This window comes from Canis lupus, chromosome 6 (genome assembly GCF_003254725.2).
Source record: "Canis lupus dingo isolate Sandy chromosome 6, ASM325472v2, whole genome shotgun sequence".
Taxonomy (NCBI): Eukaryota; Metazoa; Chordata; class Mammalia; order Carnivora; family Canidae; genus Canis; species Canis lupus.
This window is the reverse complement of record NC_064248.1, coordinates 946,268-974,205: the sequence shown is the minus strand read 5'-3', so window position 1 is coordinate 974,205 and position 27,938 is coordinate 946,268. Positions and strand designations below refer to the sequence as shown.

The 27,938-nt window shown below is 42.3% G+C and overlaps 1 protein-coding gene across 1 annotated transcript in view; it reads right to left on the bottom strand.

Moving 5' to 3' along the window:
• The window catches only part of TMEM248 (transmembrane protein 248), a 33,729-nt gene extending 7,676 nt beyond the window's left edge, over positions 1–26,053 (bottom strand). Inside the window, exons 1-3 of the mRNA XM_025425734.3 lie at positions 25,787–26,053; positions 3,529–3,705; positions 70–355 (exon numbers count right to left, since the gene is read on the bottom strand). Of these exons, the coding sequence (XP_025281519.1) occupies positions 70–355; positions 3,529–3,687 (445 nt within the window). The 5' untranslated portion in view covers positions 3,688–3,705; positions 25,787–26,053. The remainder of the gene's footprint in view (positions 1–69; positions 356–3,528; positions 3,706–25,786) is intronic.
• Between the last annotated feature and the right edge of the window lie 1,885 nt (positions 26,054–27,938).

Here is a 27,938-nt window from a genome sequence, read left to right as displayed (position 1 = left end):
CTAATACTCTGCTTTCAAAAGAGTTGCTGCCAAAGAAAATCTGAAAGGAAAATGGCTCTACTCACATACCTGAAAGTCCAATCTGATGCCCTAAAATGGTCGAGTACAGATGAGTGACGTTGCGAGAGTACCCTCCAAAGGGTTTCAGTGGGTCCAAGGTTAGGGTGATCGCAACTGAGATGTTCACTGGGCCTGAGTCCTCCAGGGCCTGCGGGGACTGGGTGGACACTCTGGCCTGCCCGCTGGTCACTGTGCTCTCCGGAGTTGTGGTGTCATTTGTGAGGTGCTTCAATGTTTCGTTCTCTGATACACACAAGTCCAAATCGTTAAACCGCAGCAGAAATGTATTCCAATCCTGCAGTATAATGAAACAGAAGGAAATGAGTGTGAGCAGTCTAAAAGCGCTGCCACCGCACCCTACAGCCATGACCTCTGGGTAGCGTCACAGGGCCACAGAGTTAATCACTGAAAATAACAATGACAATTAGCCATCAGCATCTTCCTGCATTGGTATAATAGTGCTGGTTTTCCAAACCACTCGCATATTCACAATCTAAAATGTGAACTATTCACTAGTATGAGATATTAAATAAAGTAGGAGATTAAACCTACTTATTCAAGAAAATGTGTAAAAAAAAACAAACCCAAAATAGCATATTATACTTACAGAAAATGATCTAGCTTGAGAACCAAACTTAAAAACAAAGCTTGACTCAAAGTAGTAAAACATTAAAAGCATTAATCCAAACTCACTAAGCAGTTATGATTATTTTTATTTTTTAAAACATTTTGAGCACAATGTGAAATGCCACTCAAACTCACAACCCTAAGATCAAGTTGCCCACTTCACCGACTGAACCAGCCAGGCACCCCATGTTCGTTTTTTTAAATAAGGCTGCGTTGGAGCACCCAGCTGGCTCAGTCGGAAAAGCATGTGACTCTTGATCTCGGTGGGGGTCCTGAGTTTGAGCCCCACGCTGGGTGCCGAGATTAAATAAATAAAACTAAAAACAGATAAATAAATAAGGCTGCCTTAAAATAATTCCTCAAAAGGTCAGTTCTATACATCTTACTTTCTCTCAGTATAATTTAAAAGTGCAGTCAATACCAATGTTCACGTGGTCCATTTTCCCCCTTGTCATGGACTTTGGAACATAACCACCTTAGGAAAAGTTTCAAAAAGGACGAGAAAAGATGTTTTCAGGCATATCTTAATATCTGTCTTGATGGTTTAAATCATAAGCAATATTAAAAACACATAAGGCTGATAATGTCATGATTAACCTGAAAGCAACATAGTAAAGTACCCACCTAGTTCTATTTTAATTTTCACAGAAACACAGAGATGGAGTCAGGCTGAAATGGCAACCACAAACTAGCCTAGGCTGTCACATTAACTTCTTTCTCCATGCAACATTCATCTCCAAAAAGTTGCCAAATGTGAAGACAAACCAAGTCACATTCCCAATTACTTTACACCAGCCTTGACTAAAAATGCTACGAGGTATCCCTGGCCTTCCTTCAGGGAGATGGATCTGAGGCTCAATCTCCCATCCCCTTATCAGGCTACCTCTTGAAAAAACCCTTTCCTTGCTACATTAAAAAAAAAAAAAAAAAAAACAGCTATCTGAGCAACCCTCAAGTAGTCAAGAGAGTCTACCTTTTTTCTTTTTTTAAAAGATTTATTTATTTTATTCAGAGAGAGAGAGAGAGAGAGAGGCAGAGACACAGGCAGAGGGAGAAGCGGGCTCCCTGCGTGGAGCCTGCTTCTCCCTCTGCCTGTGTCTCTGCCTCTCTCTCTGTGTCTCTCATGAATAAATAAATAAAATCTTAAAAAAAAAAAAAATAAAAAGATTAAAAAAAATAAAGCATCGGTGTGTATGGCATTTAGTAAGACTGCAACTAGATATACCAAATTATGGTTCTCCCCAATCCCACAAACTTAGACTACTCAAAAACATTAGGTTTGGAAATGAACATTCTAGTCTCGGATCCCTTCAGATTCCAGACATGAGAGAACTGAGGCCCAGAGCAACTTTATGGATCCCCTAATTCCACAGTTGAAAGCAGAAGCAGGATTAAGTTTCTTGATTCACAGTCTCAAGCTTTTCCCAAATTCCTAAGATCCTTGTTTGAAAATAAAATCACTAAGTTAATCATAACTAGAGTTCTGGAGCAGCTTGGTGCTGCTTTCCTGGCGACCTCTAGTCCATTCTGGACAGTCAGCTGAAGCCAATGTCAAGGCCGCATTTTGACTATTAAGTACTAATTATCCAAGTTACTTCTTAATCACTTGCCTTGGCCAAGTGTTCAACATGGCCTTGGGCTCTAAGGGAAAGCAATGCCAGGATGCTGCAGAGCCCTGGTTGTGACTAGAATATTCATTTCCAGTCCTAATGTGGGTGCAGCAGCCTATTTGCACAGCCTTTAAAGATTCAGGCAGAGTCAGAAAAGAGGGAGAACTGAGCCAGCCAGTATGTTTCTTGGTTAGAAACTCTTTAAAAGGGTTTCATGGCAGAAATAGCTAAAGCTCATTACCTAAACTGTGTGAGAGAGTTCACTCGTGAAGGTGGTCCCTCCTGCCAAGGTATTCTAGGATTCAGAATACCACAGAGAAAGCCCTGATCCCCCTGACACTGAGTAGGACCCTCCCCTCAGGCACAAGGCACACACAGTGCAGGAACAGTGTGATCTCAATCTCCACCCCCATTCCCACTCCCACCGAGGCACACAACCAAGAAGAAAAAGAATAAGAGAAGGCACTCCAGGAATCTAAGGCAGGAACTCATTTGTCCTAAAAGAAACCTTGCCCACCAGTAACTTTACCATATCATTAATTCAGCATAATTTCTAACATGTAAAATACATTTATTAATAGGTACATTTTTAATGTTATTACCTATTATTAATAGGTACATTATCATTCCCTACATTAGCAATACCCTAATAATTTACTTAAATTAACCACAATGTAAAATCTAGAAAGCAAGGTTGTAGGTAACTTAAGTTCAGCTTAATAAAAAAAGACAAATATATGTAGAAATAAGATTGAGCTTTCTATTTCTTTAGTATTCCTTCTCAGGCAATGATAAAACTATCATATTGGTACAGCTAATAAAACTCCATGAAGAAAAAAAAAAAGCAAAAAAACTCCATGAAGACATATGGCTTCAAAAAAACAAATGTCTACAGTTTTTAAAAATAGCAATTAGCTAACTTAAGACTTTAATAATAAGTTTATAATTTATTAGTTTAATAATAGCAAATATGTTGGTTCTCTACGTTCTTAACACAATTTACAAATATACTTTCCAAAATACATTATTTCATTACTGAAAGTCTGAAACTGGCAGCATTGCTGTCTGACCAGATACTAACAAAGAGAGTCACAGGGAGATGGAAGACAAAAGATTCTGAAAAAAATGCTTGCTTTTTCACTAGGTTAGAAAGAAAGGTGTGTGGAGCGCCCAAAGGTATTCTCCGACTGTCAAGGTCTGGCCAGCTTGAGAGAACGGAGAACATACATACCTCTGCCATTTCCGGTGACTTGATCTCCTTGATTTTGAAGAAGTAGCCCAAGGTCAGGAAAGCTATTGCCATGGCGCTGACACTGATCATAAAGACCACGAGGGGAGGCCGGCTGCTGATGTACAGCTTCAGGTTCTCCAGGGGGTTGATGCTGAACATTATTCTGATCAGCTCCACCTGAAAGGGATTAATCATTAGACTTACGGATTGACTTCCCCACAGAAACCCTACGATCCCTACTGTTGTTTCCTTTAATGGCGCTGGGGGGTGATGAGGTCACTCACCACTGAACTTGAGAAACGTTTAAATCTACTCCAAAGACAAAGGAAAAAACACAAAATGTGAACTGTCACTATGCCAAAGTGGTAAGATCTTAAAAGCTATGCATTTCCCTCTTTCCATTTAAATCTTCTAATTATTCTACAATGAACACTTGCTGTTTCCATAAAGACTATTGTAATAGCACATGCTATTTCCGCTTAAGATGATGCTGAGGTAGGTCCGTCATAGGACACAAATGCATGCTAACACGTACAGAAGGAAAGCGAGGGTGTTCTCATTTCCTACCACTGAAGGGTTCTGTCCTGTTCACTGCTGCCCTCACACCCATCCCAGCAATTGGCACAGAAAGACACATAATAAACGCTTAATTGTACCATTCCCCTGCTTAAAGCCCACCGCAGGCTTCCTGTAGTACCTAGGTAGTACCTAGGATAAGACTAGGGACAGCTCCATCATGGCCCACAGGGTTTCAGGACCCAGAAGCCCCACCACCTCAACGACTACATGTCCAGCAACTTCCCGTTCTCCCTCACTGGGCTCTGGCCACACTAGCCTTGCTATTTTCTAGGACCAACTTGTCATGGTCTGCAAGGAAGTCAGCTGGGACTTGCACGGGGACTGTACTGAATCTATAGATCAGTTTGAGGAATACTGCCTTCTTAACAATACTGTCTTCCAGTCTGAGAACCTTCCCATTTTTTCAGATTTTCTCTAATTTATTCCAACCAGTTTTGTAGCTTTCAAAACATATGTTTACGCTTTTTTTGCCAAATGTATTCCTAAGTATTTTATTCCTTTTAGGATTTTTGGACATGTTCTACATAAAGGCATTGCCCCAAAATTTCCATGTGCTGGCTCTTCTTAAAATGCAGGTTTCCACTCAACAGTCAACTCCTCAGAGAGGCCTTCCCTGACTACCCTCAGCCCCCACCTCTCAGCACTCTGCTTTAATTCTTTCATACTGGTTAGTGCCAGTAAAGAATACAACCAATTTTCTACTTGCTTGCTGTTTCTCATCCCTGGTTTCTGAGCTCTATGACAGCAGAAATTTTTCCAATCTTCTTCACTGCTATAGCTCTGGTCCCCGGCCCCTAGAACAGGAGCTGACACATATGAGCAATTATATGTATGAACAGATTATAACACTAAAGAAAAAAAAGCAACTAAAAAATATCTGTAACAATTTTTTTTCAAAGGTTTTATTTATTTATTCCTGAGAGACACAGAGCGAGAGGCAGAGACACAGGTAGAGGGAGAAGCAGGCTCCATGCAGGGAGCCTGATGCCGGACTCGATCCCAGGACCCCAGGATCACACAGAGCCAAAGGCAGACGCTCAACCGCTGAGCCCCCCGGGTGTCCCTGTAACAACTTTTAAATTTAAGAGGGAAAAGGTTCATCAACACCCTCTAAGAACTAATAGCAACCACTTGCAATAAGCCAGGCTGTGTATTCCTTCATCCTTACAACGGTCCTGTGAAATGGAAAATAATATCCTTTGTATTCTTCCCAGAGCAACATCCATGCATGTTTTGTGTTTACCACAGACAGCTCTCTCTCTATATATCCAGATACAGTTACTGGTATTGCATATGGAAACTTGTAGAAAATGATATATTGAGTATATCCTTGTGCTACTTTCACTCAACATTCTGTTTCTGAGTTTTATCTCTGATCTATGTAGATCAATCTACTGAACTCCTGCTATATAGTATACAACTGTTTTCCTGGACGGAGGAGCCCAGCAAGGTTCTTCCCAGTTTCCTCACCAAGGCCCTGCAGCAGGCACAAGAGTGGCTCTAGGTCACAGGGTGGGCCCATCGGCAACCTAACCTGGTCATGTCAGGCAGCTCTCCAAGGAAGTCCTACCAGCAATGAAAAGGCTTGCTCCATTTCCCAACATTCATACCAACACTTGATAATCTAAAGCAAATATTATTGATTTGGACCAACAAGATCGATGTGAAATGTTATATTATTTTAAATTGCATCTCCCTCAAACTGAGTTTCTTTATCAGCCATTTAGGTTCTTCCTAAGTAAACCGCCTGAATCTTTGGCCACTTACTAGTTAAGATGCTTGTCTATGTCTTATTAACGTTCAGGAGTTCTTTTTATATTTAGGATACTAAGGCTTTTCCAGTTTTATACATGTAACTACTTCAAGTTGGTGGATTTCCTTTTATATAGTTTATGGTATCTTTCTCCATACAAAAGGCTCTTGATTTTTTAAAACAGCTTTACTGATATATAATCACATACCACACAATTCATCCATTCAACATGTACAATTCATAGAATTCGGCAACCGTCACTATAATCAATTTTCAAACATTTTATCTCGTAAAGAAACCCCATACTCTCTAGCAATACCCCCCTATTCTCTCCAGCACGAAGGCAACTGCTCATATACCTTGTCTCTACAAATTTGCCTATTCCAAACCTGTCAAATGAACGGAATCATAATACATGGCCTTTGGTGACTGACTTCTTCCACTTAGCATGTTTTCAAGGTTAATTCATGTTGTAGCACATAGTGGTACTTCATTCCTTTTTGTTGCCAAAAATATTCCATTGTATGAAATGTCTTATACATACATTTTTGCTTATCCATTCATTAGTTGATAAACATTTGTTTCCACTTTTCATCTATTATAAATAATGTTGCTACGCACATGCATGTATAACATCTTGTATGAACATAATTTTCCATTTCTCTTGGCTGCATCTGTTATATATATCCTAAGAGTGGCACTGCTGGATCTTACAGTAACCACATGTTTAACCTTTTGAGGACCTGCCAGGCTATTTCCCAAAGCAACTGCCCTCCTTTGCATTCTTGCCAGCTATATAATGAGCGTTTCAATTTTTCTACCACCTCACCCACACTCACCTTTCTCATTAGAGTCATCCTAATGGGTGTGAGGTGGTACCTCACTGTGGTTTGATTTGCATTTCCTCGACAGCTGTAAGTTCTTGATTTTAATGTATTTAAATTTATCACCCTTTTCATTTTAATGATTATGTGCATGTATATATTATTTAAGAATCCCTTTGGTATCTTTAGATGTCAAAAAGACTTATTTTCATTATTTTCCTCTACAAGTCTTATAGTTTGACTTTTAGTCTCTTATCTATTTGGAATTAATTTGGGATTCCAGAATCTAGTAGGTTTCTGGTTTAGTCTTTTTCTAGACAGGCAGCTAATTGTCCAATACTACTGAACATGGTTTTGTATTGAACATGGATTTCCCATGGATTTATAATGCTCTCTCTCATATACACCAAGCTCCCACATAAATGTGGGTTTATTTCTAGGCTTTTTCTTGTGTTCCATCACGATATCTGCATCTCCCCACCTAGTACTATGCTGTCTGAAACCCTGCTATCTAATACAAGAAGTCTACCATTGTACTTTTATCCAAAATTGCTTTAGCTATTCTTGGCCCTTTACCCTGCCAAATGAATTTTAGGTTCTAACTGTAAAGTTCCCAGAAAAAATCCTGTTGAGATTTAAATTGGAATTGCACCAAACAGACTATCAATTGGGGAAGAAATGACATCTTTACAACACTAAGTTCCCTAATCTATGAACAGGGTATCTCTCTCCACTTATTTTGGTCCACTTTTCTTTTTTGATAATTTTTTATTTTTTTTTTATTTTTTATTTTTTTTATTTATGATAGTCACAGAAAGAGAGAGAAAGAGAGGCAGAGACATAGGCAGAGGGAGAAGCAGGCTCCATGCACCGGGAGCCTGATGTGGGATTCAATCCCGGGTCTCCAGGATCGCGCCCTGGGCCAAAGGCAGGCGCCAAACCGCTGCGCCACCCAGGGATCCCTTTTTTGATAATTTTTTAAAACTTCCTCCTATGCCTCTTACTAGATTGACTCAAAGACATACTCAAAGACATGATTTATGCAGCTATCATTAATAGTATCTCCTAAAAATTACATTTACTATTGTTAATGTATGTATACAAAAGCAACAGGCTTACTGCTGAAATCTTTTAAATTCTAATTAGGCTATTTGTAGCTTCTCTTGATTTAGTGTAGACAGTCACACTGCAAGCTAGGAAGTGTTTCTTCCTTTCCAGCCCCAATTTCATTTCTTTTTCTTATGACTTTGACTAGAATCTTCAGTGAAATGATGAATAAAAGTGGCAATAGTAGATTCCTACCTTTATAGAAAACGCTTCTAAATGCTTCACTGATTAAATACAGTATATGTTAAAGGTTTCTTTTTTTTTTTTTTAAAGATTTTATTTATTCATCAGAGATACACACACAGAGAGGCAGAGACACAGGCAGAGGGAGAGAGAAGCAGGCTCCCTGCCGGGAACCTGATGTGGGACTCAATCCCAGCACCCTGGAGATCATGACCTGAGCCAAAGGCAGACGCCAAACCACTGAGCCACCCAGGTGCCCCTCCCCTTTTTTTTAATGTTAAAGGTTTCTGAAAGAAACCCCTCACCAGGTTAAGGAAGTACTCTTCCATTTCAAGTTTGCAGGGAGACTTTCATTATAAACAAGTGTTACATTTTAATGACTGCTTTATCTACAACTTCTTAATCAATTTTTTCTCTTTAATCTGTTGACATGAACTATGCTGATTTTCTCCTGCTGACTCATATTTGCATTCCTCGGATAAACTTAACATGATCATAATTTTTTTTTTGATCATAATTTTTTAAAACTATATTACTGACACAGGTTTGCCAAACTTTATCCGGACTTTTTAACTGGACTTATGAATAGATATTCATAAGTGAGATAAGAAAATGATCAGCCGCAATCATACTCTCCTTGACTAGCAGGATTAAGTCATCTGAGTATCATAAAATTAATTGAATTTGTCCAGACACGCATTTTCTAGTACATGTATATTAGCTTTTATTTCTTAGAAGCTTGACAGATCTTGACCAAAAAAACATCTGGGTTCAAGTTTTTCTTTGGTTTTGTATCTGGGTGAGTTACCTTGACTAATTCCTCATGGTTTTAATGACGGTTGGTCTATGTTTTCTGTTTCTACTGAGTTGGTTTTGCTAAGATGTGTTACTCTAGGAAATTACCCATTTGATACTGGTTTTTAGTATTTCTAGGCACAGTATCATTTTGTGATTTGTTCAATTTTTAATTTACTTGTAGTTTTGTTTTTTGCACTACAAATGTTTTTCTGTGTTTGTCTTTTTTTAAAATTTTATTTATTTATTCATGAGAGACAGAGAGAGAGAGACAGAGAGAGAGGCAGAGACACAGGCAGAGGGAGAAGCAGGCTCCATGCAGGAAGCTCGAAGTGGGACTCAATCCCGGGTCTCCAGAATCACGCCCTGGGCTGAAGGCAGGCGCTAAGCCTCTTGAGCCACTCAGGGATCCCTGTCTTCTCCTCTTTTTAACCAATCTTCCCACAGCTGTATTACACTAATGTTTTCAAAAGACCAGCATGTGGTTTTGTTAAAAGCATCTAAATAATGTGTTTTCTAGTTCAGACATTTCTACATGTATTTTTTTATTATGTTTCTCCCTCTGCTTTCTCTAGATTTACTCAGTTCAATTTCTCCAACTTCTTTAGTTAGAATCTTATCTCAAAATTTTTATTCTAAAAAAAATTAAAAAAAAATAAAAATAAAAAAATAAAAAAAGTTTTATTCTTCTTTTCTAATGTAAGCATTTCAGAATATTAGTTGCCCTCAACATAGTCCTTCCTTATTCAAATTATGTTTGTGCCCTCACCACTACCACCAATCTAATCCATTTGCTAATCTTGAATTTTCTTTCCGAAATATATCTCAGATCCACCCACTTTCCTCCATCTTCATGTGAAGATGTTTCGGCTCTCCATAACCCTAAGACCTCTAATATCCAAGAACCCAGTGAGTACCTCTATACCCACACCTTCAACATGACCAAAACTGAACTCATCTGTTTTCCTGCCAATATGACTCTTCCTCCTGTATTCCCCATCTCAATGCAGAACTCAGAAAAACATCCTAGACTACTTGTGCCTTCCCCACCATATCCAAGCAATCACTAAATGCTAAAGATCCTATTTCTGTAATATCTCTTACTTCTTTTTCCTTTCCGTATTCCTTGGCTACTACCCTTAGTTTAGGCCTTCATCTTTTTCTTGTAACTATCACTAAGAGTTTCAACTGGATCTGCCTGCTACCAGTCAAATAATCCATCCTCTATATACTGTGAGAGTGATTTTTCCTAATGTAAATCTAGTCATGTTACTAGACTAGTTAAGTCTAGATAGACTAGATGAAGACAAGGAATGAAGTCTGAGCAACTGAGAATGGCAGGCCACCATGAACTAGGTCTTGTCTACTTCTCAATGGTCTAACTGCCTGCAATTCCCAAAACACATCAGACAGTATTATAGCTTCAAGCCTTTCAGTCTGCTGGTCCTCCTGACCTTCACAAACCACATCCCACTACTTCACACTCTGCTCTTCCAAGACTCAAGGGATACCTCCTCTATGGAAGGCCCTTCCTGGCCCTTCCCTACACCCAGTCCCTCAGGGAGAAGTGACAACTTTCATTTATATGCCCCCACTATATTCTGCAAATTTCTCACACAGAGACTGCAGTTGTGTATGTACACATTTATCATCCCAACCAAGCTGCAAGTCTCTCAACAGCAGATGCAAACAATGTTTGGTCTCTGCATAATCAATATCCAGATACAAAATAGGTGATTTTAAAACGTGCAAGTTCATTAAATGAATCAAATAAATCCAGACTTAAAACATAAACAAAAAATAATCTAGAAAGTGATTGTAACAACATTGCAGGATACAAGGCTAATATACAGTAATCAATTGGATTCCTATATGTATCAGCATGAACAAATTGAATTTGAAATTGTAAATACAACACCATTTATATTAGCATCCTCCAAAATTAAATAGGTGTAAAACCAGCAAATATATATAAGATCTATGAGGAAAACTACAAAATTCTCATAAATAAAACCAAAGAACCAAATAAATGGAGATATTATTCCATATCTGTGGAATCTAGAAAAACTCAATATGTCAAGGTGTCAGTTCTTCCCAACTTGACTTTATACTTTCAACATAATCCCAATCAAATATCACAGCAAGTTATTTTGTGGATATCAACAAACTTCTCTAAAGTTTCTATGGAAAGGTAAAAGAAGGGAAAAAAAAAAAAAGGAAAGGAAAGGAAAGGTAAAAGAGCCAGAATAAACAATATTGAAAGAAAAGAACAGGGACGACTGGATGGCTCAGCGGTTGAGCGTCTGCCTTTGGCTCAGGGCGTGACCCCAGAGTCCAGGATCGAGTCCCATATCAGGCTCCCTGCAGGGAGCCTGCTTCGCCTTCTGCCTATGTCTCCGCTTCTCTCTGTGTCTCTCACAAACAAATAAGGTCTTTTTTTTAAAAAAAAAAAGAAAAGAACAAAATTGGAGGACTGACTCTACTCGAATTTAAGACTTACTATACAGCTACAGTAATCAAGACAGTGTGGTACTGGCCAAAGAACAGACAACTAGATCAAGGGAACAAAATAGAGAGTCAAGAAACAGACCCACCTAAATGTAGTCAACTGATCTTTGACAAAGGAGAAAAGACAATACAATGAAGCAAAAACATATCTTTTTCAACAGATGGGGTTGGAACAACTGAGTATCGGCTTACAAAAAAAAAAAAAAAAAAAGAATCTAGACACAAACCTTATACCCTTCACAAAAATGAACTCAAAATGAATCACAGACCTGAATGTAAAATGCAAAACTATAAAATAACTTCTAGAAGATAACAGAGGCAAACCTAAATGACCTGAGTCTGGTGATGACTTTTTATATACAACACCAAAGGCAGCATCCATGAAGGAAAGAACTGATAAACTGGATTTCATTAATGCTCGACACCACTGATCATCAGGAAAATGCAAATCAAAACCATGATGTGACAACACCATCTCACACCTGTCAGGATGGCTAAAATTAACACCACAAGAAACAGATGTCAGCAAGTATGTGGAGAAAAAGGAACCCTCTTGCACTGGTGGTGGGAATGCAAACTGGTACAGCCACTCTGAAAAACAGTATACAGAGATTCTTCAAAAGTTAACTACCCTATGACCCAGCAACTGCACTACTAGATATTTACCAGAGAATACAAAAATACTAATTCAAAGGGGGTACACGCACCCTGATGTTTACAGCATTATCTACAATATACAAATTACAGAAACAGCTCAAGTGCCATCAACTGATTGAATGCATAAAGATGTGGTGTATATATACAAGGGAGTAGTATTACTCAGCCATCAAAAAGCATGATATCTTGCCATGTGCAACCATGATGGAAATAGGGAGAGTTATACTTAGCAAAATGTCAGTCTAAGAAAGATAAATACCATATGATTTTACTCATATGTGGAATTTAAGGGAAAAAAAAAAAAAACAAGCAAAGGGGGAAAAGAGAGAGAGAGAAACAAATGGAGCTGATAGCTACCAGAGGGGAGGAGAGGAGGGAGTAGGGGATACGTGAAATAAGTGATGGGGATTAAGGAGTGCACTTGTGATGAGCACCAGGTGTTGTACGGAAGTGATGAATCACTATGCTGTACACCTGAAACTAATATAACACTGTATGTTAATTAGAATTTAAATAAAAACTTCAAACAAACTAGGCCCATTAAAATTAAGAATTTCTGCTCTATGAAAGGCACTGTTACAAGAATGAGAAAACAAGCACAGACTAGGAGAAAATATTGCAAAAGACACATCTGATATACGACTGTTATCCAAAATATACAAAGAACTCTTAAAACAATAAGAAAACAACACAATTTAAAAATTGGCCAAAGAAGGGGCCCTGCTATCTTCTTTGGGCCCAATAACTCTTTTCCTTAACCTTAATAGTGGAAAACGTACTCCTCCCCTTAATATCCAAAACCATGCCATGAAATCTAAAATATCTGGTTGAAAATTTGAAATGCATTAGGAATACCATTGTCAATATCTTTGTTATGATACTGTACTACAGCTCTGCAAGATGTTACCTCTGTATTGTTCCCACAACTCTCTATACTGCTCCTTACAAGTGAATGTGATCTATCATCATCTCAGAATAAAACGTTTAATTTTAAAAACCCACAAAAAAAATAAAAATTGGCCAAAGATCTTAACAGATACCTTAACAAAGAAGATATACAGATGGCAAATAAGGATACAAAAAGATACCCCACATCATAGGTCAACAGGAAATACAAATTAAAACAACAATGTAGGGGGTCTCTGGGTAGCTCAGCCATTTAGCGCCTGCCTTCAGCCCAGGGCGTGGTCCTGGGGACCCAGGATCGAGTCCCACATCAGGCTCCCTGCATGGAACCTGCTTCTCCCTCTGCCTGTGTCCCTGCCTCTCTCTCTCTCTGTGTCTCTCATGAATAAATAAATAAAATCTTAAAAGAATAATAAAACAACAATGTAATACCACTACATTTGCTAGAATGGCCAAAACCTAGAACACTGACAATACCAAATACCAAGAAGGATGTGGAGCAACAGGAACTCTCATTCACTGCTGGGAGAAATGCAAACTGGTACAGCCCCCCAGAAGACAGTTTGGTGATTTCTTACAAAACTAAAACATACTCCGAACCGTAAGATCCAACAACTGCACTGCTTGGTATTTGCCCAAAGGAGTTTAAAACTTATATCCACCCAAGGGCACTGGAGTGGCTCAGTCGGTTAAGCATCCAACTCTTGATTTTGGCTAAGGTCATGATCTCAAGGTCCTGAGTCAAGCCCCAAGTCAGGCTCCGTCCTGGGTATGAAGCCTGCTTGGGATTCTCTCTTCCTCTGCCCCTATCCAGCCCTTAAAAAACTTATGTCCACACAAAAATCTGCACATGGATATATATAGAAGTATTATTCAAAATTGCCACAATTTGGAAACAACCTAGCTATCTTCCAGTAGATGAATGGATAAATTGTGGTATATCCTAACAACAGAATATAGTATTTGCCACTAAAAAGAAATGAGCTAGGGGCGCCTGGGTGGCTCAGCGGTTGAATGTCTGCCTTTGGCTCAGGGAGTGATCCCGGGTTCCAGGATCAAGTCTCTCATCGGGGTTCCCTGCAGGGACTCTGCTTCTCCCTCTGCTATAAATAAATAAATAAATAAATAAATAAAACAAACAAATAAAATCTTTAATAATAATAAAAAAGTAAAGGGAAATGAGCTATCGAGCCATGAAAGGGGGGGGGCTTAAATGCATATTACCACATGAAAGAAGCCAATCTGAAAAGGCCACATACTGTATATGATTCCAAGTATATGACGTTTTAGAAAAGGCAAAACAATGGAGCCAGTAAAAATAATAGAGGTTGTGGGGCGGGATGGGAGGTAGTGATGAACAGGGCAGCACAGAAGATTTTTAGGGCAGTGGAAATACTCAGTATGATACTACAATGGTAGATGTCATTATAAAATTGTCCAACCCCTAAAATATACAACACCAAAAATGAGCCTTAATGTGGACTCGGAATGACAGTGATGTGTCAAGGTATGTTTTATTTTTACAACTTTAACAAATGTATCACTCCGGCAGGGGATGCTGACAACAGGGAAGACTGTGAAAGTGTGGGGACACAGTGTTTTACAGGAAATCTCTGCACCTTCCTCTCAATTTTGCTGTGACCCTAAAACTGCTTTTAAAAACTTGTTTCTTGGAAACAACAAATGTTGGAGAGGATGTGAGGAAAGGGGAACCCTCTTGCACTGTTGATGGGAATGTAAACTGGTGCAGCCACTCTGGAAAACTGTGTGGAGGTTCCTCAAAGAGTTAAAAATAGAACTGCCCTATGGCCCAGCAATTGTACTGCTGGGGATTTACCCCAAAGATACAGATGCAATGAAAGACCGAGATACCTGCACCCCAACATTTATAGCAGCAATGTCCACAATAGCCAAACTGTGGAAGGAGCCTCGCTTGGTGTCCATCAAAAGATGAATGGATAAAGAAGATGTGGTATATATATATATACACAATGGAATATTAGCCATTAGAAACAACAAATGAAAAAAATAAGAAAGAAAGAAACAACAAACACCCACCATTTGCTTCGATGTGGATGGAACTGGAGGGTATTATGCTGAATGAAGTAAGTCAATCGGAGAAGGACAAACATTATATGGTCTCATTCATTTGGGGAATATAAAAAATAGTGAAATGGAATAAAGGGGAAAGGAGAGAAAATGAGTGGGAAATATCAGAGAGGGTGACAGAACATGAGAGACTCCTAACTCTGGGAATGAACAAGAGGATCCCTTTGGAAGGGGAGGTGGACAGGGGGGATGGGGTGACTGGGTGACGGGCACTGAGGGGGGCACTTGATGGGATGAGCACTGGGTGTTATACTATATGTTGGCAAATCGAACTCCAATAAAAAAAATACAAAAAAAAAAAAAAAACCCTAAAACTTGTGTCTTTCTAAAAAAAAAAAAAAAAAAACCAAACCTAGAAATGATATTACTAAGAGTCATAATATTCAGAAGCAAAACATCAACAGCAAAGTTCCATAAATTTATTTAAAGTTACGAGCCTCCAGTGGTTTAGTGCCTGCCTTCGGCCCAGGGTGTGATCCTGGAGTCCCAAGATCGAGTCCCACATTGGGCTCCTTGCGTGGAGCCTGCTTCTCCCTCTGCCTGTGTCTCTGTCTCTCATGAATAAATAAAATCTTAAAAAAATAATAAAGTTATGAGCCTCTTCTATATGTTTATATAGAGTTTATTAAGAAAACAAAATCTGAATCATATGTAAAAATAAACATCTGGAACTACAATTATGAAACATCTATAAAAGCAGAAAAATCTAAAATAAGTTCACTTCTAGAGAAAACGAATAGTCATTAAAACCATGTCACACCAGAAGGTAAACATAGGTACCTACAAATTGGCAAATAATGTCAACACAACTCTTTTAATTAGAGAAAGTTCCAAAGGAGGCCAATTGTATTCACTTAAAAGTAAAAGCTTTTTTATTTTGTTATTTATTTTTTATTTTAAGGGAGAACGTGCGTGTACATGCATGAGCAGGGAAGGAGCAGAGAGAGAATCCCAAGCAGCCTCCACACCCAGCCCAGAGCCCAACACAGGACTTAATCTCAGGACTGAGATCATAAACTGAGCCAAAATCAAGAGTCAGATGCTTTACCGACTGAGCCGCTGACTGCTAAATCTAAATTTAGCAGATCTTAAATTTAGCAGATTTTAAGATCTGCTAAGCCACTACCTGTGACCTCAAGCTTTTTATTTTTTAATAAAACAATTAAAAATCAAAATATTTCACAAACTTAAAATTCCTACCATTCAAAAGCACTTTCAAATGTGAAATTAACAAAAGCTACACAAATTCATTTTCTCTGCAAAGAATTGCAAGAAAATTTCTGTAATCTTCGCTATAGTAAATGTTACTTTTAATTAAAGATTAAATTGAGTTCTGTAGGAGAAGAGGAAAAGTAGAGAGAAAGCACACTATCTGGCCCCCTCCCCTAAATTTATCCCAACTTCAATTAGAGGCTTTCACAAAGATAAAGAGAGAAACCACCAGGGCTGTGACGCTGCCCCCTGGAAAAGTCCAGAGATTTAAGAAACCCAGAGCAGAGCCAAGAAGCAATTTCACGAGCATGTGATTAAAGTCTATTGACAAAGTACCTAGAGCTCTGCGATTAGTTCAATGACAACACTAAACATTAGATGGCAATTTAAGTAGGCAAAAGGCAATACTAAGATTATCAGAAATTTACCTCAAATAAACCACAAATTAGGAAAAACACCACTTACTTTAAAAGGGGAGAAAAAGGGCTATTAAAACTTTCTAGAGATGAATTTGGCCACACATATCAAGAAGCATTAGAACCCAGCACCCTTCTACTCTGCTAGCTGACTTCTAAAACTTCACCTGAGAAAAAACTTATTGCTGGAAACAGAGATTTAACCTGAGACAGTTACCTCAGGACTATTTAAAATAATTTAAAAAAAGGAAAAAAAAACGAAAAACTGGATATCCAACAATAGCAGGGCAATGGTTACAGTATGACACATCCTCAGAAGAAACACTACTGTCATTAAACACACAGGATCTACAATAACACACACAGAATGAGGCTCTTCAGGGGTCTTTAGAGCATGTGGGTATACGAGCACCCATATAGGAAAAAAGGCAAATAACATAACCTCGAAATGTAAACAGTGGTGGCTTTCTCTAGCTGGTGAGATTACATATATCTTCTTTTCCTTTTTAAAAAATTTCCAGGATCCCTGGGTGGCGCAGTGGTTTGGCGCCTGCCTTTGGCCCAGGGCGCGATCCTGGAGACCCGGGATTGAATCCCACATCGGGCTCCCGGTGCATGGAGCCTGCTTCTCTCTCTGCCTAGGTCTCTGCCTAGGTCTCTGCCTCTCTCTCTCGCTCTCTCTCTGTGACTATCATAAATAAATAAAAATTAAAAAAATAAATAAAAAATAAAAAATTTCCATAAGTATACATTCCCTTTGTAATAGTTTCTTACAATAAAATGTATAAATATGAATATCTTTGATAGATCCATCTGGTCTTGCGGCCAAAATAAAACTTCATTAAGTTTTAATTCACTTTCTTCATTAATAAAGGTGATTGGGGTGCCTGGGTGGCACAGTCGGTTGAGCATTCAACTCTTGGTTTTAGCTCACATCACGATCTCAGGATCGTGGGATCTTGAGCCCCTTGTTGGGCTCTGCACTCCATGCAGAATCTGCCTGAGATTCTCTCTCCCCCCCCCACCACTCCTGCTTGTGCTCGCTCGCTCTCTCTCAAAAAAATCCTTAAAAAATAATAATAATAATAAAGGTGATAAATAGGAGAAATAACAATTTTCTTAAACCAAACTAGAAAAAAACAAACAAACAAACACAGGAAACAGGATGGTCCTCCAATATACCTGGGTGCTAAAGAAAGACAAAGCTTAACTTGCACTGATTTGTACTCAGAGGGATCTATGAAAAACCATGAATAAAATAACAAAGAATATTTAGGTGAGGTTCCTCCAGACAACCCCGTACTGTGTGCTCCCAAGGCAAGTGGTGCACAGAGGTTCTCCTCCATTAGGACAGATGTTGAGAGGCCAGGGGGAGACCACAGAGGGGAAGAGGTGACCATGAGCCACAGAGGTGCCCAGGATGGTAAGGTAAGTCTTGCGAGGCAGGAGAGAAAAGCTTCGAGAAAGAGGAGGTATTGAGAAGTGAATCAGGAGCAAGAAAAGATCTCCGAGTCTCTCAGAGTACTTACAAAGTACTCAGGTGAAACTGAGCTTGCATTATCCTCCACCTGGCAAGATCTCTGGTGACCTCTAAAACCACAGTCCAGCAGAGGGAAATCAAATGGAAGAACAGGGATGAGAGAGAGGAAACAGGTGAACACCACTGCTTCAAATAAAAGGGACCAGAGACAGTGAGGAAATTGACACTCTGATTCCAACCAAAATATGCAACTTTGTAACGTGGTTTAGTATTTTTTTTAGAAAGAAAGGAAGCTAACACTGCTTGTGCCAGATAATGAGCCCTTTCGCAGGGTCTCCCTCTCTCCCAAGTATACCACAGAGCTACCCGCCCATGTTTAAAACTGCAATCTAGGGCAGCCTGGGTGGCCCAGCGGTTTAGCGCCGCCTTCAGGCCAGGGCGTGATCCTGGAGACCGAGGATAGAGTCCCACATCGGGGCTCCCTGCATGGAGCCTGCTTCTCCCTCTGCCTGTGTCTCTGCCTCTCTCTCTCTGTGTCTCTCATGAATAAATAAATAAAATCTTAAAAATAATAATAAAAAAATAAAACTACAATCTATAACTAGAATTTAAGATCAGCTAAACCACTAACTGTGACCCAAACCAAAAAGTTCACTTTACATGAACAACAAAACCACCATTCATCTTAAACCAGATTTTCGGCCTAAGGCTAAATGGGAAATTTCTTAAAGTTCTCCTATAAAGTCATGTCCCTTTCAAAGTTTGGAAGAGACTAGGGGGGGGGGGGGGGGGGACACAGGGACAATGAAAGGGGAAGTTTGGAGAGCCTGTCCTGTATGCCCACCCCAGGAAATACACTGTTCTTGCGCTAAAAGAATAGCAGGAACTCACCTGGATGTGGGAGAGGGCCTCACTTTGAATGTAAAAATTAAAGTAGCAGTTCTCAAATATCCTGAGCATTAATGGATGTGATACCAGATAATCGAACACTTAGAAGAGATGAGGGCACTTGCTGGGATCAAAGAAACTCTGGGCAATCTCAAGCACTCAGCTACCATCCTTCTTCCTTTTTTTTTTTTTTTTTTTTAATATTTTTTTTCAATTTTTATTTATTTATGATAGTCACAGAGAGAGAGAGAGAGAGAGGCAGAGACACAGGCCGAGGGAGAAGCAGGCTCCATGCACCGGGAGCCCGACGTGGGATTCGATCCCGGGTCTCCAGGATCGCGCCCTGGGCCAAAGGCAGGCGCCAAACCGCTGCGCCACCCAGGGATCCCACCATCCTTCTTCCTGAGTGTAGACAGAACAGGCCTTCAGAGAGGCAAAAAAAAAAAAAAAAAAAAGTAGTCGTGATGAAGACAAAGGAAAACTTCCAGGTCTCCAGTGAAGTCACAGATGCTAAAGCCAAAGTCAGAATTGCAGTCCTTAACTTACCTCCCTGCAGTGTTGGACACAGAGGGTCACGTCTTCCACCTCCAGGGCCTCATTCTCCAGGCTTTCCTTTTGCTCACCTGGCCACCCTTTCCTTCTCATTCTTCTTCTAGAGCTGCTGCCCCCCGCCAACCTCACCACCACACACACCCCGACCCCCCGCCGGAACTCATGGCTGGGCCTCTGCTCTAGGCAGACACACTCAGTCACAGCTTCCTGTCAATTTTCTACATCTGTCTCCCACCCCAGATCCAAATATCCACCGACTTAACCTCTCAACCTAGCCAACCCACAGGTACCTTGGGGCAACAAGGTCAAAACTTATCCAACGTTCAGATCAGCTCCTCCTCATGATAAGACATAGCCATCTACCCCATGACCACTGGCAGCCATAGCCATCTCCGAGTCTCTCCCACAGGCACCAGTCTTGGTTCCCACCTGGTAAATGTTTCTCACAAGCAGCTGTTGCTCCAGCCACATGGACACTACCTTCTTCAGCCCAACTGAAAGCCTAATGTATCCTGCTCACATTGCCTCCCATTTCCATGTCTCTACGCTCCCCCTACGTCAGGCACTGCGTGACACGGAGCAGATGCTTAACAAGAACATCTAACATTATACTGTCCACTTTTTATGAAAGAGGTACACCGTTCTAGGAATTTTGCACATATTGTATACGATCCTTATTTACGACATCTCTATTTCAGACGAGAAAATTAATGCCTAAGGAAGTGAGCTAACTTAACCAAGGTCATACAGGAGTAAATGAACCTGAAATCAAATCCACTCAGCCTCCAGAGGCAGCACATTAACCACTAAGCACACTACTGCCTCCCAATAAATGAGAAGGGTTTGGATAAGAGTCAACCCTAGTCAACTCCCCATCAAATGAGATAAAACCAGAGTATCCATACAATTTTACAATTAAGACATCAGTAGTTGGGACCTCTGGGTGGCTCAGCAGTTGAGCGTTTGCCTTCGGCTCAGGGCCTGATCCCAGATTCCCGGGATCAAGTCCCACATCAGGCTTCCTGCATGGAGCTTGCTTCTCCTTCCTCGGCCTGTGTGTCTGCCTCTCTTTCTGTGTCTCTCATGAATAAATAAATAAAATCTTAAAAAAAAGAAAAAAAAAGACATCAGTAGTGATAAAAGCAAAAGCCCTTTCACTAAGGTGATGTGATGAAGGCAGAAACCAGACTACAAAGGGCTAAGGAGAGAGTATCATTTTTAACAGCTACTACTTAAAATATGCCCTGTCCCAGCCACCATGCCAAGTGCTTTACAAACATCATACTTTTTAATCCTCACAAGACTGCTATGTAGATACTCCTATCCTGATTTTATGGAAGAGGAAACGGAGTCAAAAGAGGTTAAGTAATTTGTGCAAGGTAATAAGTGGCAGAGACAGACTCTGACTTAATTCATCCGACCCCAAAAGCTGTGTCATCAAGCATAATACCAGGGTTGATAAATACGTTTCAAGTCCAACGCCAAGTTGAAAAGAAAGAAACAAACAAAATTTTCATATGCCATAGATGTATAAAGTGTTTTTAGTCATGGCCTTCAATAAAAACACAAGATTTTTTTTGAAGTTTAAGACAGTTAACCTATTTTCCATCTCCTTAAGCAAGGCAATTCATATCTCAACTCTCATCAATTAGAGTATAAAGCAAAGATGAGTAGAATCTTGTGTCAATGAGTTGTTTCTCAAGCTAATACAATCCAGTGTAGAAAAGACTTTCACAAGAACTCAAGTTTAAATGATAAAGAGAAATTACAACAAGAAGCATAGAGTTTTCATTGCTAAAAGTGCATTTGCAACACTAACACTCAAATAAAAACAAAAAAGAAACATGGGCTGACATAATCACATTTGTAACCAGACTTATTTCCAAAATTCAGACTCAAGCTGTATTTCTACTCACTTATAATTAATGAATGCATGGCTCCATTTCCAAAGTCATAATATAAAATCACGGTAACTTCGAACATGCCCCCCTCCCTTTTTAAAAAAATTAATTCACCACAGTTCGGAAATGGAAAATAATTTATCTTTGTTTTTTAATTTTTTTAAACTGCTGACCATCTTAAAAACCAAATTAAAAGTATCCCGAGGTTAACGTTTAATGACCTGGGAGTTTACTTAACAGATATTAAAAAAAAATAAATCATGAGTGATGATAAGATTAAATCAACACTAAAGGGATCCCTGGGTGGCTCAGCGGTTTGGCGCCTGCCTTTGGCCCAGGGAGTGATCCTGGAGACCCGGGATCGAGTCCCACATCGGGCTCCCGGTGCATGGAGCCTGCTTCTCCCTCTGCCTGTGTCTCTGCCTCCCTCTCTCTCTCTCTGTGACTATCATAAATAAATAAACATTTTAAAAAAAAAAAAAAAAAAAAAAAAAAATAAATCAACACTAAACATTCAATATGAAATTATAACAGCCAAATTCAGTGTAAAGACTGGGAGATGTTGTGAAAACAGCACTTTTAGCCAAACAGCATAAAAGTCCAACGGGCAAATGACCATATTTTGTGTCATCACCAAAGGTTGTTATAGTCCCCAGGACTACACTTAGGTCCGTAATTCTACACAAACCTCAGACCTCTTGTCAAATTTATTCAATTTGTACTGCGGGAAAGATAATTTAAAGATTTCTATATCAAAATAAATCCAAAATGAAAAATTAATTTGCTAAAAACTCTCTTTCCTCCATTTCCTTTTTTTATCACTATGATACTGAGCTCATTTTAACATTTTTATTTATTTATTTATTTTTTATTTATGATAGTCACACACACACACAGAGAGAGAGAGAGAGAGAGAGAGAGAGAGAGAGAGAGGCAGAGACATAGGCAGAGGGAGAAGCAGGCTCCATGCACCGGGATCCCAACATGGGATTCGATCCCCGGTCTCCAGGATCTGCCCTGGGCCAAAGGCAGGCGCTAAACCGCTGCACCACCCAGGGATCCCTCATTTTAACATTTTTATTTAAATTTTAGTTAACATATAGTAATATTAGTTTTGGGTGTACAATTTAGTGATTCAACACTTAAGATATATCACCCGGTGCTCATCACAAACAGGGCCCTCCTTAATCCCCATCTTCTGTTTAACTCATCCCCCCCACCCATCGTCCCTCTGGTAACCATCAGTTTGTTCTCTATAATTAAGAGTCTTGCTTGGTTTGTCTCTTTTTTTCCACTATGATTGTTTGTTTTGTTTCTTAAATTCCACATATCCTTTTTCTTTTTTTTTTTCATTTTAACAGAAATGTCATAGTAAATTGCTTTTTAAAAAGCCCTCTTAAAAACAGAAATAAAAAATAAAAAGCCCTCTTACATGGCAACAGAATTCTGCAGTATGTTATTGACAAAAACATTCTGCAGACAGGCCCATCCTTATACTAATGTCAAGCCACGGCCCCTATCAAAACCACTCTTTTAAAAAAAAATAAAAAATAAAAAAAAATAAAACCACTCTTTTTCAGATGTTTGTCTATAACGAGGAGACACAGCAATGGGTAGAAACAGAATAAGAGGGATCCCTGGGTGGCACAGCATTTTGGCGCCTGCCTTTGGCCCAGGGCACCATCCTGGAGACCCGGGATTGAATCCCACGTCGGGCTCCTGGTGCATGGAGCCTGCTTCTCCCTCTGCCTATGTCTTTGCCTCTCTCTCTCTCTCTGTGTGACTATCATTCATAAATAAATAAATAAATAAAACTTAAAAAAAAAAAGAAACGGAAGAAGAGTCTAAAAGAAGCATTAAAAAGTTAAGCCAGTGAGGTCCTGAGACTAGTCATAATGTTGCAGAGCAATGACATTGCATCCTATTTGAATGGCTTCAAAGGTTCTTGGACAATACTGGGTAGAAGAAATACACGACATGTCTGGGAAGTGAACTAAATGTCAGTAAAAACACTTAGGAACTGGCTAAAGATCTTGCCACCCACCACTTGGCTGCAGCCAGAGTGGCAAAGACCACACGAGCTGTGTTCTCCCAAACTAAACACAAGCACAAAAACAACTTGCAGACACCAAATTTAATTTCCTGATTGTTAATACTAGACAGAAATCACAATCAGCCTCTTTTTCACTGTCCTTAAAATAAGTTAAGCACTGCTTTTTGTCACTGGCTGCATAACAGAACAAAAGCAACCGATCAAATTAAAACAATTCTTTAGAACCCAGAAATCTACCAGAAGCCAGACTGGGTAGCCTATGCTTTTTCTTAGAAAAGCATTTAACCGCAGCTTGGGTGGCTCAGTGGGTTAAGCCTCCGACTATTTCAGTTCAGATGATCCCAGGGTCCAGGGTCCTGGGACAGAACCCTGAATTGGGCTCTGCACTCAGCAGGGAATCTTGAGGACTGCTCTCGCTCTCCCTCTTCTCCTGCCCCCCCCCCCACTCGCTCTCACTCTCTCTCAAAGAACAAGCAAGAAAGCAAGCAAGCAAACAAGAAAAGTATTTAACCCTTAACTGACTTCTGACAATGATTCTAGGCTCCTATTGTCCAGCTACCTAAGTGCTGTCCCACCAACTGACCCTGGCTTTTTCATTTCCCAGTTAATTCTCAAAGACCCAAATCCTCCAGATGCTGGGCTGAGGTCCACCTCAAAGCCACTTCCTTTATGAAGCCTAATCATAACAAAACCCCGAATAAGGAAAGCCTGGGTGGCTCAGCAGTTGAGCCTGCTGCCTTCGGCTAAGGTCCTGACCCTGGAGCCGTCCTGCTTTGGGCTCCCCTGCAGGGAGCCTGCTTCTCCCTCTGCCTCTGTCTCTGCTTTTCTCTTTCTGTGTCTTTCACGAATAAATAAGTGAAATCTTTTAAAAAACAAAACAACCCTAATAGTTTTATCTCCATATGGCAATTACATCCTGCCACTTTTTATAACCTATTGCTTTTTCTAATTAAGTTCCCTGCGAGAAAAACTGTATTTGCATTAAGTTCTTGCCTCTCGGGATCCCTGGGTGGCGCAGCAGCTTAGCGCCTGCCTTTGGCCCAGGGCGCGATCCTGGAGACCCGGGATCGAATCCCACGTCGGGCTCCCGGTGCATGGAGCCTGCTTCTCCCTCGGCCTGTGTCTCTGCCTCTCTCTCTCTCTCTCTATCATAAATAAATAAAAATTAAAAAAAAAAAAAAGTTCTTGCCTCTCTTCCTGTAGCAGCTGCAGCTACAGCCCAAACAGAGGTGTGTGCTTGATCAGCACTTGGGGATCTCAGTACCCGGGCGTGGGGGGGGCAGCCCCCCTTCCAGGCGATCTCAGTCAGACCAGAGAAATTCTTCCCGCACCTCTACTAGGAAGTCAACGCAACTGCCTCCTTATCCAAGAGAGAAAACATGCTTGGAGTCATGAGGTGCAGTCTCAGCTACACGGCAGGTCTATTTCCTTTTCTTAAATGAGGAAGCTGGAAGGTGTTCTTACCCTTTGCGCAATTCCACATACAGACAGGAGACAGATGCTCAGACCCCAATCTAACCGGGAGCTTTCGGGTCAAAACAATTCATTAAATATTCGTCATCAAATTAATCAAATTCCAGCGCTGGAATTCGTCCTCCCACTGCCTCCCACGGCGGCCCACCTTGGGGGCAGGAAAGTAGCGGGTCGGGAGGAGCCACCACCTCCGGCTCTGAGGCAGGCTGCAGAGCAGCCCCATTCATCGCTGAGCGAGGGCTGTAAACCGCTGGTCGGCAACGAAACTACAGGCATCGGATTCTTCAAGGAAGGCCCCCTCACCAGCTGTTCCCCCGTCCTGACGTCCACACAATTCAAAACAGCACAACAGGCTTGTTTCTATTCCTAACGGTGCTTGCCAAGAGAAACAGAGCTACGTGCCTCTAGATGACCCTGAAGCCACTGCTTAACTCGTTTCGTCAAAATACGAGTGGAGCTCCTAATCCGCCTCCTCTCTGGGCTTTTACCAACTTCGACACACACAAAAGCGCTATTTGGAGTTTCCGCACAGACGTCTCTCTCCCACCTTCCCCCTGAGACGTGTCTGGTCTGCAGACGGAGAAGCAGCGCAAACGCCGCCCAGACTCAAAAACGGCAAACTACCTCACTGTTCCCCGGGCCGAGTCCCAGTTATCCCGGCCTCAGGCCCGTGCGCGGAGGCCCTGCCATCTCGAGGCCGGCGGGCGAGCAGGCCCAGACCCGGCCGGCGCCGAGCGACCCCCCCGCGGCGGCGGGGGCGGGGGCGGGGCTGCGGCCCCCGGGGGCGCCGGGCACAGCCCGCCAGAGTCCGCCCCCGCCCGGCTCCCGGCTCCCGGCTCCCGGCCCGCCCGCCCCGGCTCACCCCGCCCCGGTGGGCAGCGGCGCGCCCCGGGCCCGGCCCGGCCAGCTGCTCGGCGGACGCCCGCGGCCGCTCACAGCTCACTCGCGGCGGCGCGCGGCGGGCCCGGGGCCGCTCGGCACCATCGTCTCCGCGGGGCCCAGGCGAGGGCCGCAGGCCAGTCCGGCTCACGCCGGGGCGACAGACTCGTCTCGGGCTCCGGCAGCCGTGGTTTCCGGGTAGAAAAAACGCCACCGCCAACGCTGCCGCGACCTCCGACACCTGGCGGCCGACGGCGGCGCGGCCGGGACAAGCTTCCGCAGCCGCGAGCGGCCGAGTCCACGCCCCCTGGCTGGGTCACGTGGGGGCCGGCGTGTGACCGCGAGGGCTGCGCGCGGAGACGTGGGGCGCGTGCCGGGCGCGCGCGTGTGTGCGAGCGTGAGCACGGTGCGAGGGTGGCATCGCGTGGAATGCGCGTGCGCGTGCGCCGGCGCGTCGCTGTGCACGTCGGCGGGTGTGTGCGCGCAGGCTGTGAGTAGGGGGTGTGTGCACACGTGGCCGTGCACGCTCTGCGCCTGCGCCTGCGCCTGCGCCTGCGCCTGCGCCGCAGTGTTGGTCGCCGCCTGGGAGCGCTGCTGGGTGCGGTGAGCGTAAAGCCGCGCGGCGTTACCGGGTCGGCCTGGAGGTGCCCGTCCTTTCCGGGCACACGTCCCCCGGGAGAAGGCAGGGCCACATCTGCACAGTAGACGCAGAGAAGGAGGCTCAGCGCCGCGACGTGCGGCCCCGAAGAACTGAGAAGGAAACAAATGCCCGAAGGGCCAACACGCTTCGATGCAATCTTCTGCGATCTAGTTCAACAGTGAGGACAGCCGGCGACCGCCGACGGCGGGGGGGCGCCCCAAGGGCAGGGCGAGCTGGGGCTGGGGAGCTACCGCATGCCACACTGCAGCACGATTCCGCACATAAACCCCCAAGCATCGCAACCTGATCAGCACATTGTTCAGAGATGCAGGCCGACCCGGCACTACCGAGAGGACCACGTGAGAAAAAGGCGCAAACCTCACGTTCGGCGGGAGGAGGACAGTGCGGGGGGCCCACCGCGAGTCACGAGCTCTCCGAGCCTCACGTTCGTTTCCAAAGTGGGGGCGATAATACCGGCTTATTCTCGTCGGTAAAAATCCTCCAGTCTGTAAACTGCAAAGCACTACCCGGAGATAAGTCCCATGTGCGGGGAGAGCTAGCTGGTGGGGCCTGAGCTGTTCGCCCACGTCCCTGCGGAGCAGCGGCCCCGCGCAAGGCACGACGCACGCCGATTTCACCGATCATATCGGTTCAAGGAGCTTCCGAGGAGTTTATGTCAGCTTCTCAGCAGTAGTCACCGGTAAAAGCCAGAGTGTTGTGCAGTTGGAACTAGTTACATAGTGGGAATATGCCAATGTGACCAGCGAAACATTAAAAAAAGAAACTAGCGGAGACTCTATTTTGGGCTCCGTGCCCCAAAGTGTTCCAGGCACATGTTGCTGGTTCCTGCGCCAGAGGTGAAAGCGGGTTCTGTGTTGGCTCTTTTTTTTTTTTTTATGATAGTCACAGAGAGAGAGAGAGAGAGAGAGAGGCAGAGACACAGGCAGAGGGAGAAGCAGGCTCCATGCACCGGGAGCCCGACGTGGGATTCGATCCCGGGTCTCCAGGATCGCGCCCTGGGCCAAAGGCAGGCGCTAAAACGCTGCGCCACCCAGGGATCCCTGACTCTTTCTTTTTTTTTTTTTTTTTTAATTTGTGTTGGCTCTTGCAGAAGAAGCGTAATAGAACCCTGTACCTGGCTCTTCCAGCTATGAGAAAGCTGGAAAGCTCTTGCTATGAGACAGCCTTTGGCTGCGATGTATATCTTAAATATTAAGATGTATTACTTAAATATTACTGCTATATTGTATTAACTAAACAAACAAAGTTTGTAAGTATTGTCATTTAGGATGACAAATATAATAAACTAAGTTTGTTAGTATTGTCATTTAGGATCCTGTGAATCTTTACCAACTAAAGCCCGTCAAGCCATTTCAGCAGCTGGCGTCAGATGTAGGACTTACTGGGATCCCTGGGTGGTGCAGTGGTTTGGCGCCTGCCTTTGGCCCAGGGCGCGATCCTGGAGACCCGGGATCGAATCCCACGTCGGGCTCCC